Raw genomic sequence first — 15,825 nt, forward strand, 5'->3', positions numbered from 1 at the left:
CAACCTGGTCAGTATATTGACCTCAACCATGTTGCTATGAACTGACAAAAAAACATGTTCCTATATATAAATGTGATATCCACTTTCCTGCAAATATTTTACATAGTGTTTGGCTATATTACATATTTTTTATTGTAATTTTGATCGTTAAACTCAATTTGACCAACCTGTTTGATACGGCTATAAAGAATATTGGCATTCTCACTGTATATATATGAGCCCTTTAAATGTACATATATGATAACGTAGTAAAATCATATTGTATTATTTATTTTTTGTAGGATGTCTATGTCCAATTAAATTCGAGCCAATTGAAGGATTTTGGCTACTTATTCGAGACAAACGTGACGTTTAAAAGTCGAATTGAGTTAATAAATTTTGCTAGAGATATCGGAAAAATGCACAAAATAGGTGTAGTTATTATCACTTCAAGAGGAGGTGCAGGCAACGGATCTGGAGAAGCATATGTATGGTTGGGATGTGAAAGATCTTTACCTTATCGTAGGAATAATCCTAGTGTACAAGTTAATACCAAGCGTAACACCGGATCCAAGAGATGTGAGTGTCCATTTCGTCTTAATGGAAAGGAAATGGTTGGGGTAACTTGGAGATTGTTTGTAGTCGATGGAAATCACAATCATGATTTTCCTGCATATAATGTGGGTCGTTCAATAATGAGTAGGTTGACCAAGGATGAGGAGAATAAAACAAGGGAAATGACTCGAGCTCATGTGACACCTTCACAGATTTTGGTGTCTATAAAGAATGAAAATAAGGAAAACTTAACCACAGTGAAACAAATATACAACTTTCGGCACAAAATAAGGAACGAAGAAATGGATGGTCGATCAGTTATGCAACAAACTCTAAAATATTTAAAGGATGAATCCTACTTTTATTGGTACCGAACTACACCAGGTACAAATGTATTAACCGATTTATTTTTTGCTAACAAAAAGGCTGTGCACATGTTAAGGTTATTTAATTATGTTTTGATGATGGATTGCACTTATAAGACAAATAGATACAAAGTGCCCTTGCTAGAAATAATTTGATGTGTTCCAACTGGGAAAAACTTTGCCGTTGGATTTGCATTTCTCCAAGATGAGAAAAGGGACAGTTTTGAATGGGCACTTCGGTGTGTGAGATCTCTCTTTGACCCAGATCATATGCCAGAAGTTATTATTACGGATAGAGAGTATGCTTTGATACACGCGATTGATGATGTATTTCCCGAGAGTGATCATATGTTGTGCATACGACATATTGCTAAAAATGTGGAAGCTAGGGCAAAAACTGACACTAGGAGTGTTCTATTTGCGAATGCGTTTCTTAGTTATTGGAACAAAATTGTTTATGACGAGACAGAAGCTGAGTATATAGAAAGGGTAATGCAATTAAAAAAGGTTTTTGCTTCCCATCCAAAGACACTGAACTATGTTGAAGATACATGGTTGATTCATGCAAAGAAATTTGTGCAATCTTATACCAAAAAGATGTTTCACTTAGGAAATCGTACTACAAATAGGTATTACTAGCTAATGTTGTTATCTTGTTATTATAAGAATCATATTAATTAATATTTTATTATTTTGGTTGTGGTTAATTTTTTCTTGTTTGATAATAGGGTTGAAAGTGCTCATAATGCTTTAAAGAGGTTTTTGAAGACATCTACAGGGAGTATGAATACAATTTGGAAAAGGTTGCACTCCTTATTAGAACTTCAGGAAAATGAAATTAAAGCCAGCTTTGTTAGGTCTAAGAACATTGATCTTCATATTACTGTTCTACATCTTCTTAGTCAGTTAAAAGGTAAAGTTTCTCATTTGGCAATAAGAAAAATTAATGAAGAATATGGTCGACATAAAGTAGGAATTGACCCTGCAACTTGTGGATGTTATTTGCGAACTTCCCATGGTCTCCCATGCGCACATGAGATGAGGTTACTTGATGGAGAAGGAAAGCCTATTGATTTAAATGATGTTCATATATTCTGGAGGACACTTCATATGGAAGGTTTTAAAACTTCTAATGTACCCAATGGGCCTTGTAGTCAATATCAAGATGATGATGAGATATTAAAATCGTATTTTGAAAATATGAAGAATCAAACCTCGGAAGCCAAGAAACAATATATATTTCAATTGCAGAAGATAATACATCCTGAATCAGTTCCATTGGAAGAGCCTGTATGTGAGCGGAAACCTAAGGATCGTCCACCAACTAGAAGTTCCACAAAAAGAGACATGTCATACTGGGAGCATGTTCAAAAAAAGATTCCTAATCGTGGTACTCAACAACCTTCATCGAATAATAAAAGAAAATCTAATTCCAGTAAAAATTCTTCGAGGGAGGATCCTATATCTCTTGAGATTCCAGTTCATGTGGTTCCATTTATTTATGAATATAAAAATGTTGGTGCAGATGGTAATTGTGGTTATAGAGCGGTGGCACATCAAATTTACGGGTCAGAAGACCAATGGAGAAGAGTGCGTATGGATTTATATTTGTTCATAGAGAGTCGTTTAAATTTTTGGATGGTTATATGGAATCAAAGTCAAGAAGGGGCATTAAATATACTACGCAGGATTAACTATTACGAGAGTCCTTGTCCGCAAGATTATTAGATGTCCATGCATTATATGGGTCCTGTAATTGCGACTGCGTATAATGTGATACTAATTACTCTAGACCCGATACAAATTGGTACTATGACATATTTGCCATTATATGTACCAGAAGGCATTGTAACTCCAGAGAAACTCATTGGCGTCGCATATCTAAGATCCTGTGTACACTTTGTTTCGGTATGTATATACTACTTTTTAATAGTGTCAAGTTATAATTTATTCCTTATATTATATTAATTTTACCTTGTAACAATTATTTACAGGTTACTTTGATGAATGAGTGTCCTGTTCCAGAGTTTTGGGGACCTTGGTTTAATTTTCACGATGGTACAGTACAAGGATGGGATGCTCCACTTTATCCCAGAATCGATAGATGGAAGTTGTTACGTGGATAAACATTGAGTTTAGTGAATACAATTAGTTGTTTTGAATATTATGTTTTTATTGTCAGAATGGACAATAATATTTATTAGGTATGTATGAACGATTAATTTTATATAGTATTAGAGGTTTTTATTTTTCTATAGTATTTCAAGTACGTTATGTACGAACGATTATTATCGAGTATGTTAAGTTTTGTAAAAGCTAGACCTTCTACTTGAGTAATAAAGTGAAATCGTAAGACATAATTTTTGTACGTTATCAAAAGATAAAAAGAACCTCAAAATAATTAATGAATGTTATGTCGTGGTCATTGCTAAGCACATCACACCGACACTTTAATAATTAATGAATGTTATGTCTTCTTTTAATGTTCACGTGTGATTAATAGTTTTTCTTTTAATATTTCTTAATTAATTAATTAGGGATATTTTGGTAATTTTATTTTCTGCATAAAGAAAATCTTTTCTGCATTAAGTAACACTCGATAAAAATTATAATAATTTACTGTTTTTGTAAAACTAATTTTGATTTAATTTCCTCCGTATCTATTTAAATGTTTAATTTTAACTTTTTTCACTATTCATAATTAGTTGACCTAATTTTAACTTTTTTCACTATTCATAATTAATATCCACCATTTTTTTTATTTAAGCAAGATAAATTATATTTATTTATAATATTTTCACTGTTACAAAAAATATGACATTGGAAAAATGGAAAAGATTTAACATAATGTCCTAATAGAAAAATGTGAAAGATTAAATACCGTAATGAATTTAATTATTTTGTGAAAAACTACCTTTATGTTTGATGGTTTTGTGAATTGCTAACTACCTTTATAAAAAATTAAATTTAACTATCTTATAAGTTTGGTTTGTTTGACTAACACTACCATAGTACTATTTGACGTTTTCCGTTAATTTTTTCCTTCGTGTATTTCTTCTATTTTTTTAAATAGCTATCTTCATTTGTTGTTTTGTTCATTTGCCATATTAAATAAACGTTGTGGTGGGGTACAAAGATGTAAAAAATTAACTACAAACGTCAAATGGTAGTGTTAGTCAAACAAACTAAACTTATAAAGTAGTTAAATATAAAAAAGTTTTTAAAAGGTAGCAATTCACAAAAATATCAAACTTAAAGGTAGTGTTTCACCAAATTTCCTAAAATTATATAATATTAAAGAATTTATGTGATAATATGAAAGGAAAGGTTAAAAAATATTTTGGGACACCCGAAATGGAATACGTAAAGAACATTTTTGGACAATGGGAGTAAATTGTTGTTTGTTTATCAAATACGAAGTATTAATTTATTGGAAAAATAGGTTAAAGGAGATAGTGGGGTATTATTTTATATAAAAAAGTAGATGTAATAGAAGATATGAGATTATTTTTTAAATTGAACGTGAGAGCGCGAGAATGTGAGACCGTAATTAACTGTTTTTGTAGTGGAAATACATATTGAGGTATTAAAATAAGGGGATTGTTATTCGACGCCCTGTTCCGTTAATAACGCCCTAACTTTTGACGTGAAAGTACGATTCTGCCCTTTAAAATCAAAATCACCCCCCTCCCTCATCACCCTTCTCCTTCTGCTCTTTCCCTTCCTCCCTCTCCTCCTCCTGCCGGCAGCCTTAGAATTGCGCCGCCGCCGTCTCAGCCCAACTCCGGTCGGGTGAGCAAACCCATATTTTCGCCGACCAACGCTTGTCTCCTTCTCTGTTCTAATTGTCGAGCAAACCCGACCGGAAATGCGTCAAAAAACTCCCATCACCATAGCCGCCGGAGCAAACCCATAGCCCCCTCTTGCACGCACCATAGCCACCGGCGTCCTAAAACCTCCCTCTTTAATTCAATCGTCTCTCGCCGGACGCCCATCCCCTGTTATTCCAACCCATGTTTCGCCGGCCACGACTCCTGTTTCGCCGCCCACGAAGCTGGTTTTCGCCAGTGATATTGTCAACGTCAATGGCTTCAAAGAGGAGACCGACATCGACGCCTTTGTCTCCTCCACAACCGCCGGCGTTAAAGGTAATTAAATTTTTTTTCTTAATTGAAAGGGGTTGGGTGGCGCACACAAATTGCGTCGACCTCCATGTCAACCGCGCACAGCCTGTGCGCCGGTGACATGGGGTTCGTGCAGATCTGGTGCACCACCTCCATGTCACCGGCGCACAGGCTGTGCGCGGTTGACATGGAGGTCGACGCAATTTGTGTGCGTGGGCGGGGATTCTGCATTTGAAATTTTAATTTTTTTTTTTTATTTATTATTGTTGTACTATTACTGAATTTTAATTAAATTTTTATAATTTTCGATTTTTTTTATTATTTAATTATCTGTTTTAATTTAGATTATAATATTTTAGTTGATTAATATTTATTATGTTAACGGAATTAATTATTAATGTTAGGGAATATTATTAATTGATGTTAGGGAGTATAATTAATTGATAAATGTTAGTAAATATTATTAAATTATTATATACATCATAGTTTATATAAATAAAAATATAGTTTATAATATCAAAATGTATTATAAAATTATTAGCGTTTAAACGATATATAAATGTTAGTTTGGTAACAAGTATGTGTCACGCTAATAAAAATTTAAAAATGTAATCCAGGTCACGTTGGTATTAAGAATAGTTGTTAATAAGCATATGTCATGTTAGAATATTTAGCAACACTAGAAATGAGTAACGTAATTTTGAATATTTTATTAGCAATATTTAGCACTTTATAAATGAGTAACGTAATTTTGAATCGATTTGAAAATATAATTGAATATTAATGGAGGAATTAATTTTTAATGAAAATCAACCTAATATATGTCACGTTTGATGAATAATAGCGACTTACGAAGACCAACGTCGAATTTGATAAGGATAATGTGGATGATGTGAATGATGTCGTTGTTGGTTCTGGAGTGAGGCACACGAGAAGTCGGTGTGTAAATGCTTCGGTTAGGAGAGAGAGAGAGAGAGAGATGGTTTACCATTGGGTGAGGAGTATATTGAGGAGGACTTGGAGGACTTCACAATTGATTTGGATAACGCCTTGCAATCCACCTCACCCCAGGCGTAGTTGAATAGCTCGCCACCTCAGTCTTCTCATGGGTCGAAGGTTTGCCATGACTATGACGTGGATTCTGAGGGCGATGAGGATGAGGGTTCTGAGGGCGATGAGGATGACGGTTCTGAGGGCAATGAGGATGAGGGTTCTGGGGGCAATGAGGATGAGGGTTCTAAGGGCGATGAGGAGCCAGTCATTCCACCTCGCGTCGTGGTGCGCGACTCTAATGCTCCTATTACTATCCATCGACGTAAAGGGAAGTTTATTCGTAACCCTGAGGGGAGTATGAGTACCACCGGACGTTGTCGTAGAGATAAGGGGACTAGAGACACATGGTTAGTTACTGGCCCGATGGGCGGAGGTCCTTCAGACGGTAGCGTTATTCCTAGCTACTCGACTCACGTTGCGAGGTCCTTATGGGAAGCCACGTTCAATCGAGGTAAATTGCATTGCCAGAGTAGAGTAGTGGTATGTAAGCGGCTAATGAAGTGGTATCGTGGAATGAAAGAAGATCTGCGAGATAAGCTAGGTGAAAGTTCGTTGAGTCATTTGCCATTTATGATGGCATCCCACATTGACGCTCCTTTGATTTCAGCTTTCGTGGAGAGGTGGCAACCGGATACGAACACTTTTCACTTGCCATTTGGAGAGATGACGATCATGTTTCATGACGTTCAGGCGATACTTGGGATTCCTGTGGAGGGGAGTGTAGTGAGTTGTACCTAAGACGACACGAGCAGATCTCTTATGAGCCTTATTATTTTTCAGGTTTAATTATCGATTTTAATGAAATAAATTACTAGCTTTATTTAACAAGAATTTATATAATATTTTTTTATGTAAATCGATTTATGAAATATATAAATATATTTCGACTAAATTTCGTTTAATAATATTTTCATTAAAGTATGAAATTATATTTATTTATAAAACCATTACTTATAAAATTTATTATTTATAAGATATCGATTTTAAATTATTTGTCGATTTAATACTAATTCAGTGATTTAATATTTTGAAAGAAATTGGATTCGGAGCTCAGGACGAACGAACCAAGGAAAAGCCTTAGCAATCGCGGAGTGTAGGTAACGGCTATTGCTAATACCCGCAATTCCCTTATAAATGCGATTATGAAATTACAACGTTATGATTGATTTATTAAATGAATGTTTTGACATGTTTTGTGAATTGCGGGAAATGAAATATGATTTTATTGAATTATTTATTATAATACGATTTGATGGAATTATTCCTTATATTATGATTGATTGAATGTTCTTATAAAATAATGTTTATAAGAAACCATGACAGGAATGATGATTTATTTTGATCACATGATCTAAAGGAAATATGTTACTTCAACTGAAGTAGAAAGGCTAAAATGTAAAATTAAACGAAACATGATAAATGAAAGTGAAATACCTAGTTCGTTTGGCAGTATATGTTCACAGGTTACGATTCTCGGACATGCATGTACCCATGGGGCATCCGCCCATTGAGCCAAGGCTCTCATGTTCCCGGGCCAAGGCCCCATGTTTATGGATAGCGGTCCATCGTGGAAGACGTTCCACCATGTCATACTTGCCACGGCTAGCATGTGCACCCTAAAGTTATGAATGAATTAAATAAAGGACTTTATAAAATGTTTTACATTATTCTATTCTCCCTGTGTTATTAAATAAAATGAATTGAAATGAATTTACGTTGCTAGAATAGTTCGTAACTGAGTCTTCGGCTCACCGTTTTTGTTTTCTGTTTTAGGTACTGCGGGGAACGATGGAGACGAGTAGTGGCGAGGAATTTCACTTGAATAATATTCACTTAGTTTATGCTTAATGTTTTAATAGTTTAATTAAAGACTCTTAGTAAGTTATGTATTTTTATTTCGTTAATATAAAGGATTATTATATTAACTTTTGGGATTTAATAGCTTATGATTGATGGTTGCCTCGTAATTCCCAAGAGGGAGTTACGGCAGGTAATGCCCCGACTAAATTAGGATAATTCCGCTGCTAATTATGCTTTAATAATTGAATTAGAGGTCGGGGTGTTACAGTTTGGTATCAAGAGCAAAGGTTCCGGACCATAACTGCTAAACCTTACGGGTTTTCGCACGAATAGAATTCACTAGGCTTTAAGTAAATAATTATAAGGAATGAGTTAAAAAGAATGTTCTAAAATCCTGCTAAGTTAAAATGAATATGAGTGTGAGTGTAGGAACGGGATCAAAGGGTTTATTTTATATTATTATTTCGCTTCAACCTGATAAGATATGTTATGCAGAATGTCGACCATCGATGCTATCAACGATGTTACCAACGGAGCTCGCAACGAGCATCATGTTCACGATGATAACGACATCACTCATGAAGAGTATGTCCATCTTAATGGCCACGAGGAAAGGATGGAACGATTGGAAAATGTGAGTGCAATGTTGGCCGAATTAGTCCATGATTCTCGGAAAAAGAAAGATGTTAGTGGGAACGAGCTGAGAGCGCAACGATGTTCAAAAACTTTTCGTCACTCAACCCACCATCCTATGATGGCAAGCCCGATCCAGTTGAGTTCGAGGATTGGATAAGTCGCATTGATCAGTTGTTTGAAACCCTGCAATGCCCTGAGAGATGGAGAGTTGATTTCGCAGTGTTTTACTTGTCGGGTCAAGCAGGATTATGGTGGAAGGTTAACAAGGAACGAAAGAATGGGCCTGGATTTGGTTGGAACGAACTACAGAAGTTAATGAGAGACAAGTTTTATCCACCATCCTTGAGGAAACAAAAAGAAGATGAATTTCTACACTTGCAACAAGGAACAATGAGCGTGTTGGAATACGCAAATAAGTTTATGGAGTTGTCAAGGTTTGCACCAGACTTGGTGTCGACATAGCAGTCCAGGATGAACCGTTTCGAATGAGGTCTGCACCTTAAGTACCAGGAAAGGTTGTCCACTCAGAGGTTTACTTCATACCAGGATATGGTTGATATTGCAGCTAATGTAGAGCGAGTGGTACTACTTCGAGAAGCGAAGAATTTTGGGTATAAAAAGAGAAATGATAACCAAAGCCAAGGAGGAGCAAAGAAGCCTAACCAAAGTTACCAGGGAAATCAAAGGAGGAATGATGGTAATAAAGGAAATAATAGGGGACAAGGATTTCAAGGAAGGAACAATCTGTCACAAGGATGTGCCAAATGTGGGAAAAGGAGTCATGTTGAGAGTGAATGTCGTGTTGGCACAAATGCTTGCTATCGATGTGGAAGCCATGATCATTACGTCAGAGATTGCCCAAATCAAGTGACACCGACCATGAGAGGACCAGTTTCAACTAACAACGATCGTGGTCGGAACAACAATGCAGGAGGTTCGAACCGCAATCCACCACGACCCCCGCCAACTGGAAGAGTGTTTGTGATGAGACAAGATGAAGCAGATGAGGATGATAATGTTATCACTGGTACCTTTTCTATCCATTCTTCACCTGCCCATGTTCTTTTTGATTCCGGTGCTTCGCATTCCTTTATTTCTCCATTGCTTGCTAAATGTTTAACTTTGAAACCATCTTGTGACTTTCATGCTATGAGTGTTGCCCTTCCTAGCGGAGAAATTGTGAAATGTAGAACCATGTATAAGGATTGTCCTATTGTAATAGAGGAAGTTGAGTTTCTAGCAGACTTAATAGCTTTTGACCTATCTCAATTTGATGTAATCTTGGGAATGAATTGGTTGACTAAGTATGAAGCTAAACCTTAATTGTTCGAGGCAAAGTGTGACCCTTAGAACGCCAAATGGAGATAGAATTTCATTCCATAAGTTAGTAAGAGAACCAACGATCCAGATTGTCCATGCTTTGCGAGCCCGTAAAACGATTGAGAGTAGTCTTTCTGGTTATCTGTGTAGTGTTGTTGACTTAAACACCCCTAGATCTTCCATTACCGACATACCCGTTGTTTGTGAATACCCAAATGTGTTTCCAGAAGAAATACCTGGTATGCCCCCACAAAGAGAATTAGACTTTAGCATTGAGTTAATTCTAGGATCCACCCCCATTTCTAAGGCACCATATAGAATGGCACCAGCTGAGTTACAAGAATTAAAGAAACAATTAGATGAGTTACTTGAAAAAGGATATATTCGACCTAGTGTTTCACCTTGGGGAGCCCCTGTCTTGTTTGTGAAGAAAAAGGACGGAACTATGAGGTTATGCATAGATTATCGAGAGTTAAACAAGATTACCATTAAGAATAAGTATCCTTTACCCCGTATTGATGATTTGTTTGACCAACTTCGAGGTGCAAAAGTGTTTTCTAAGATCGATTTGAGGTCAGGTTACCATCAACTTCGAATTAAACATGAGGATATTCCAAAGACAGCCTTTAGAACTAGATATGGTCACTATGAGTTTGTTGTGATGCCTTTTGGGTTAACCAATGCGCCAGCTATATTTATGGATTTGATGAACCGTATTTTTAAACCATACCTTGATAAGTTTGTAGTTGTTTTCATTGATGATATTTTGGTATATTCTAAGAGTAATGAGGAACACGAGGAGCATCTGAGAAAAGTGTTAGATATGTTGATCGAAAACCAGTTATATGCTAAATTGTCGAAATGTGAATTCTGGCTTAAGAAAATATCATTTTTAGGTCATATTATCTCTGAGAAAGGTGTATCTGTTGATCCTGATAAAATAAAAGCAATTGTGGAATGGTCTAGACCAACTAATGTACCCGAAGTATGGAGTTTTATGGGTTTAGCTGGATACTATCGAAGATTCGTTCAAGACTTTTCTAAGGTTGCCTTACCCATAACCCGATTAGTTAGAAAGAATACCAAATTTGTGTGGAATGATGATTGTGAATGTGCATTTCAAGAACTTAAGAAACGTCTCACCACTCCCCCTATTCTTACCCTTCCATCTGGAACTGACGGATTTGTGATTTATAGTGATGCTTCTAAGAATGGGCTAGGATGTGTCTTAATGCAAAATGGAAAAGTCATAGCTTATGCTTCACGCCAACTCAAAGTCCATGAACAAAACTACCCTACCCATGACCTCGAACTTGCAGCTGTTGTTTTCGCCCTTAAGATTTGGAGACATTATTTGTATGGAGTTTCGTGTCAAATTTTCACTGACCATAAGAGTCTTAAGTACATTTTCACCCAAAAAGAACTCAACATGAGACAACGTAGGTGGTTAGAACTTCTTAAAGATTATGACCTTGATATTCAATACCATCCCGGAAAGGCTAACGTTGTTGCCGATGCATTAAGTCGGAAATCTCACCTAAGCTCAATCCTAACTTTTTCTCGAGCCAACCAAGATGATCTGCAAAAGATGGAAATTGAGTTTATCAAGAAAGGAAGTGCTTGTTTGAATGTGTTGGTAATGAAGCCAACTTTGATTGATGAAATTAAGGAAGCACAATGTAAGGACTTGCAATTAGAAAGAATAAGGAGTGAAGTGGAAAATGGGAAGTCACCTGGTTTTGTCATTCAAGAAGATGGCACGTTGAGGTTTCAGGGAAGATTATGTGTGCCAAATGATGAGAAGTTAAAAAAGAGAGTTTTAGAAGAAGCTCATAGTTCACCATACTCGATTCACCCTGGAGGAGATAAGATGTAAAAGGATTTAAGACAAAGGTATTGGTGGAGCAACATGAAGCAAGAAGTGGCAGAATATGTGGCTAAATGTTTGACGTGTCAGAGAATCAAGATCGAGCATCAAAGACCAGCAGGTTTGTTGCAACCTCTGGATGTTCCAGAATGGAAATGGGATTCAGTTGCAATGGATTTTATCATAGGTTTACCAAGATCAACCAAGGGAATGAATGCTATTTGGGTTATTGTTGATCGATTAACAAAGTCAGCGCATTTCTTAGCAATGAAGAGCAATTCGAGCTTAGATCAACTTGCTGAACTATATGTGAACACTATTGTGCGATTGCATGGAGTGCCTAGTTCGATTGTTTCTGATCGTGATACGAGGTATCAATCAACCTATTGGAAAGAATTGCAGAAAACTCTTGGGACGAAAGTTAACTTCACTACTGCATTTCATCCAACGACTCATGGACAAACAGAACACACTAACCAAATTGTTGAGGATATGTTGAGAGCATGTGTTTTAGATTTTCAAGGAACTTGGGAAAAGTTTCTACCTATGGTTGAATTTTCGTAGAACAACAGTTATCAGGCCACCATTGGTATGGCACCGTACGAAGCGCTTTATGGAAGGAAATGTCGAACACCATTATGTTGGAGTGATATCGATGAGGCACGTGTTATAGGACCAGAATTGACTCAAGAAACTACTGACAAGATTCGTTTAATCCAATCAAGAATGATGGCAGCGCAAAGTAGGCAAAAGAGTTATGCAGACCAACGAAGAAGACCACTAGAGTTTGAGGTCGGAGATCACGTGTTCCTGAAAATTTCGCCAACGAAAGGAATAATGAGATTTGGTCAAACGGGAAAGTTGAGCCCAAGATACATCGGGCCATATGAGATACTAGAAAGAGTAGGTGCAGTAGCATATCGACTAGCTTTACCAACCGACTTGGAGAAGGTGCATAATGTGTTCCACGTGTCGATGTTAAGAAAATATGTTCCCGATCCTAGCCATGTGATTACGCACGAACCCTTGCTATTGCGAAACGATTTGACTTACGAGGAGAAACTAATTGAAATTCTAGAACAAAGAGAGAAACGACTTAGAAGCAAAGTAATTCCAATGGTTAAAGTCTTGTGGGCCAATCACTTGACATCTGGAGCTACATGGGAAGTCGAAGCGCAAATGAGATCGAAATATCCCCAGTTATTCGTTTAGAAACGATAAGATGTATGAATTCTAATCTGTAATTGGAATGACTGTGTTATAATATTATTCCGCCATGTTTGTATAGCGAATAAAACGATTAAGTATGAATTATATGATTCCATGAATGGCTAGTTAGACTAAGCTCCAGTTTCGAGGACGAAACTTTTTCTAAGGGGGTAAGGATGTAATACCCCGAAATTTTAAACTCGATTTATTAAAATTAAAAACATTTATTAACTTGATTTCGTATTAAATAAATTACGAATAATCGAATTCCGTTATTTTAATCGTTTTTACGATTTATTTTAAACGATAAATTTATAAACGAAAATTTGTTTATTTTCGTTAACGATAATTTTTTTTAAGAATTATTTTTTTTACTTAAACATTTCTATTTTTAGCAATTTCTGAAAATTACAACAATTTCTGAATTTTTCCAAAATTGTGAATTTATTTAAAAAAAAAAAAAAGGGAAAAATCATTTTCTGCTTTATTTCCTTGCTCCCCACGCTCAAACCAGGAAGTCAAAAACTTCCTTCCTTCCCATAATTCAGTCCAAGTGCAGATACTTGGACCCCAAGCACAATTCCTAGCTTGTTCATCACACTTCTCATGTACAAAATCAGAATTTTTGGATGGAATTTCAACAACAAACCAAGCACAATTTCAATTTCAATCTCAATTTTCTGTGATTCAAACCCACCACCATCAATCACCGCCCGCCACCACCGCAGCCACCGCCGTGCACCACCATTCTAACCACCACTGCCCCCACTGTCTATCTCCGTTCACCACCGCAATCACCACCGCACCACCCTCGTCTCCCTGCTCTCCTTTTTCCCACGCACTCCCCTGCCTCCTTCTTTCTTTCTCCCCGTCGCCGCACCACCGTGCCGCAACCACCAACCCCAACCACTCTCGCTGCCACCCTCAATCACCGAGCTTCTCCAACCACCTCTCACATCCACCGCCGCCACCCCTGCACCCTCGTCTTCTCCCTCGCACTCCCCTCTCTTTTTCCAATTTCCGCGCCGCCCTCATCCACCATCTCCCTCGCGGCCCTGCCTTGATGAACCACCGGCGCAACCCCGCCTCGCCGCCCAGCCAGCCACCACCTCCCTTCCTCCCTCCTTCCTTCCCCCCGCCCCTCTTCGTACCTCCCCTGTTTCGCACCCCTCCCCTGTTTCTATTTCCTTTCCCAGAAAAACCGAAAATCAGGTTTCTAAGTGAAACCTTGATTTTTATTCACCTCAAACCCATACTTGAGTTGGGCTATTTCAATTTGGGCCTTTGGTGAGTTAAAAATTGATTACCATTTCAAATTTCCTAATTATTAAATTTCAGATTCTCTAATTATTAATTTACATGTTTTAATAATCTTTATAATATAATTATTTACTAATAAAATTGGTTATTATTTTTTCAGGTTTAATTATCGATTTTAATGAAATAAATTACTAGCTTTATTTAACAAGAATTTATATAATATTTTTTTATGTAAATCGATTTATGAAATATATAAATATATTTCGACTAAATTTCGTTTAATAATATTTTCATTAAAGTATGAAATTATATTTATTTATAAAACCATTACTTATAAAATTTATTATTTATAAGATATCGATTTTAAATTATTTGTCGATTTAATACTAATTCAGTGATTTAATATTTTGAAAGAAATTGGATTCGGAGCTCAGGACGAACGAACCAAGGAAAAGCCTTAGCAATCGCGGAGTGTAGGTAACGGCTATTGCTAGTACCCGCAATTCCCTTATAAATGCGATTATGAAATTACAACGTTATGATTGATTTATTAAATGAATGTTTTGACATGTTTTGTGAATTGCGGGAAATGAAATATGATTTTATTGAATTATTTATTATAATACGATTTGATGGAATTATTCCTTATATTATGATTGATTGAATGTTCTTATAAAATAATGTTTATAAGAAACCATGAAAGGAATGATGATTTATTTTGATGAAGGAAATATGTTACTTCAACTGAAGTAGAAAGGCTAAAATGTAAAATTAAACGAAACATGATAAATGAAAGTGAAATACCTAGTTCGTTTGGCAGTATATGTTCACAGGTTACGATTCTCGGTCATGCATGTACCCATGGGGCATCCGCCCATTGAGCCAAGGCTCTCATGTTCCCGGGCCAAGGCCCCATGTTTATGGACAGCGGTCCATCGTGGAAGACGTTCCACCATGTCATACTTGCCACGGCTAGCATGTGCACCCTAAAGTTATGAATTAATTAAATAAAGGACTTTATAAAATGTTTTACATTATTCTATTCTCCCCGTGTTATTAAATAAAATGAATTGAAATGAATTTACGTTGCTAGAATAGTTCGTTACTGATTTTTCAGCTCACCATTTTTGTTTTCTTTTTTAGGTACTGCGGGGAACGATGGAGACGAGTAGTGGCGAGGAATTTCACTTGAATAATATTCACTTATTTTATGCTTAATGTTTTAATAGTTTAATTAAAGACTCTTAGTAAGTTATGTATTTTTATTTCGTTAATATAAAGGATTATTGTATTAACTTTTGGGATTTAATAGCTTATGATTGATGGTTGCCTCGTAATTCCCAAGAGGGAGTTACGGCAGGTAATGCCCCGACCGAATTAGGTTAATTCTGCTGTTAATTATGCTTTAATAATTGAATTAGAGGCCGGGGTGTTACATTACGTAATCTAGATCATTTGGATCGTGTACCGAGCTACTCTTGGGGCTCAACTTTCTTAGCCTTTCTTTATCGCCAGCTGGGTATGGCTACACGATCAGAGTCACGAGGTATTGGAGGTTGTCTCACGCTTCTTCAGGCGTGGATATACGAGCATTTTCCATGCTTCCGACCACGATCGGTCAGGAAGGATATAGGACATAGTGATCCTCGTGCATTGA

General features: G+C 36.5%; 1 protein-coding gene across 1 annotated transcript; it reads left to right on the forward strand.

Annotated features, from left to right (window-relative positions):
• The first annotated feature begins 398 nt into the window (after positions 1 to 398).
• On the forward strand, positions 399 to 2,627 carry LOC130463563 (uncharacterized). The gene is made up of 3 exons (XM_056832729.1): positions 399 to 918; positions 1,105 to 1,528; positions 1,628 to 2,627. Exons 1-3 carry the CDS (start codon positions 399 to 401, stop codon positions 2,625 to 2,627), a joined length of 1,944 nt encoding a protein of 647 aa, XP_056688707.1.
• The last annotated feature ends 13,198 nt before the right edge of the window (positions 2,628 to 15,825 follow it).

Source organism: Spinacia oleracea, chromosome 6, assembly GCF_020520425.1.
Source record: "Spinacia oleracea cultivar Varoflay chromosome 6, BTI_SOV_V1, whole genome shotgun sequence".
Taxonomy (NCBI): domain Eukaryota; kingdom Viridiplantae; phylum Streptophyta; class Magnoliopsida; order Caryophyllales; family Amaranthaceae; genus Spinacia; species Spinacia oleracea.

What these genes read in the sequence shown, in the direction of transcription:
- LOC130463563 (XM_056832729.1), top strand. Translation starts at nt 399, where the DNA reads ATGCACAAAATAGGTGTAGTTATTATCACTTCAAGAGGAGGTGCAGGC. An exon ending in TTGGTACCGAACTACACCAG is followed by an intron (nt 919 to 1,104) that starts GTACAAATGTAT and finishes CATTTCTCCAAG; the next exon opens with ATGAGAAAAGGGACAGTTTT. An exon ending in GGAAATCGTACTACAAATAG is followed by an intron (nt 1,529 to 1,627) that starts GTATTACTAGCT and finishes GTTTGATAATAG; the next exon opens with GGTTGAAAGTGCTCATAATG.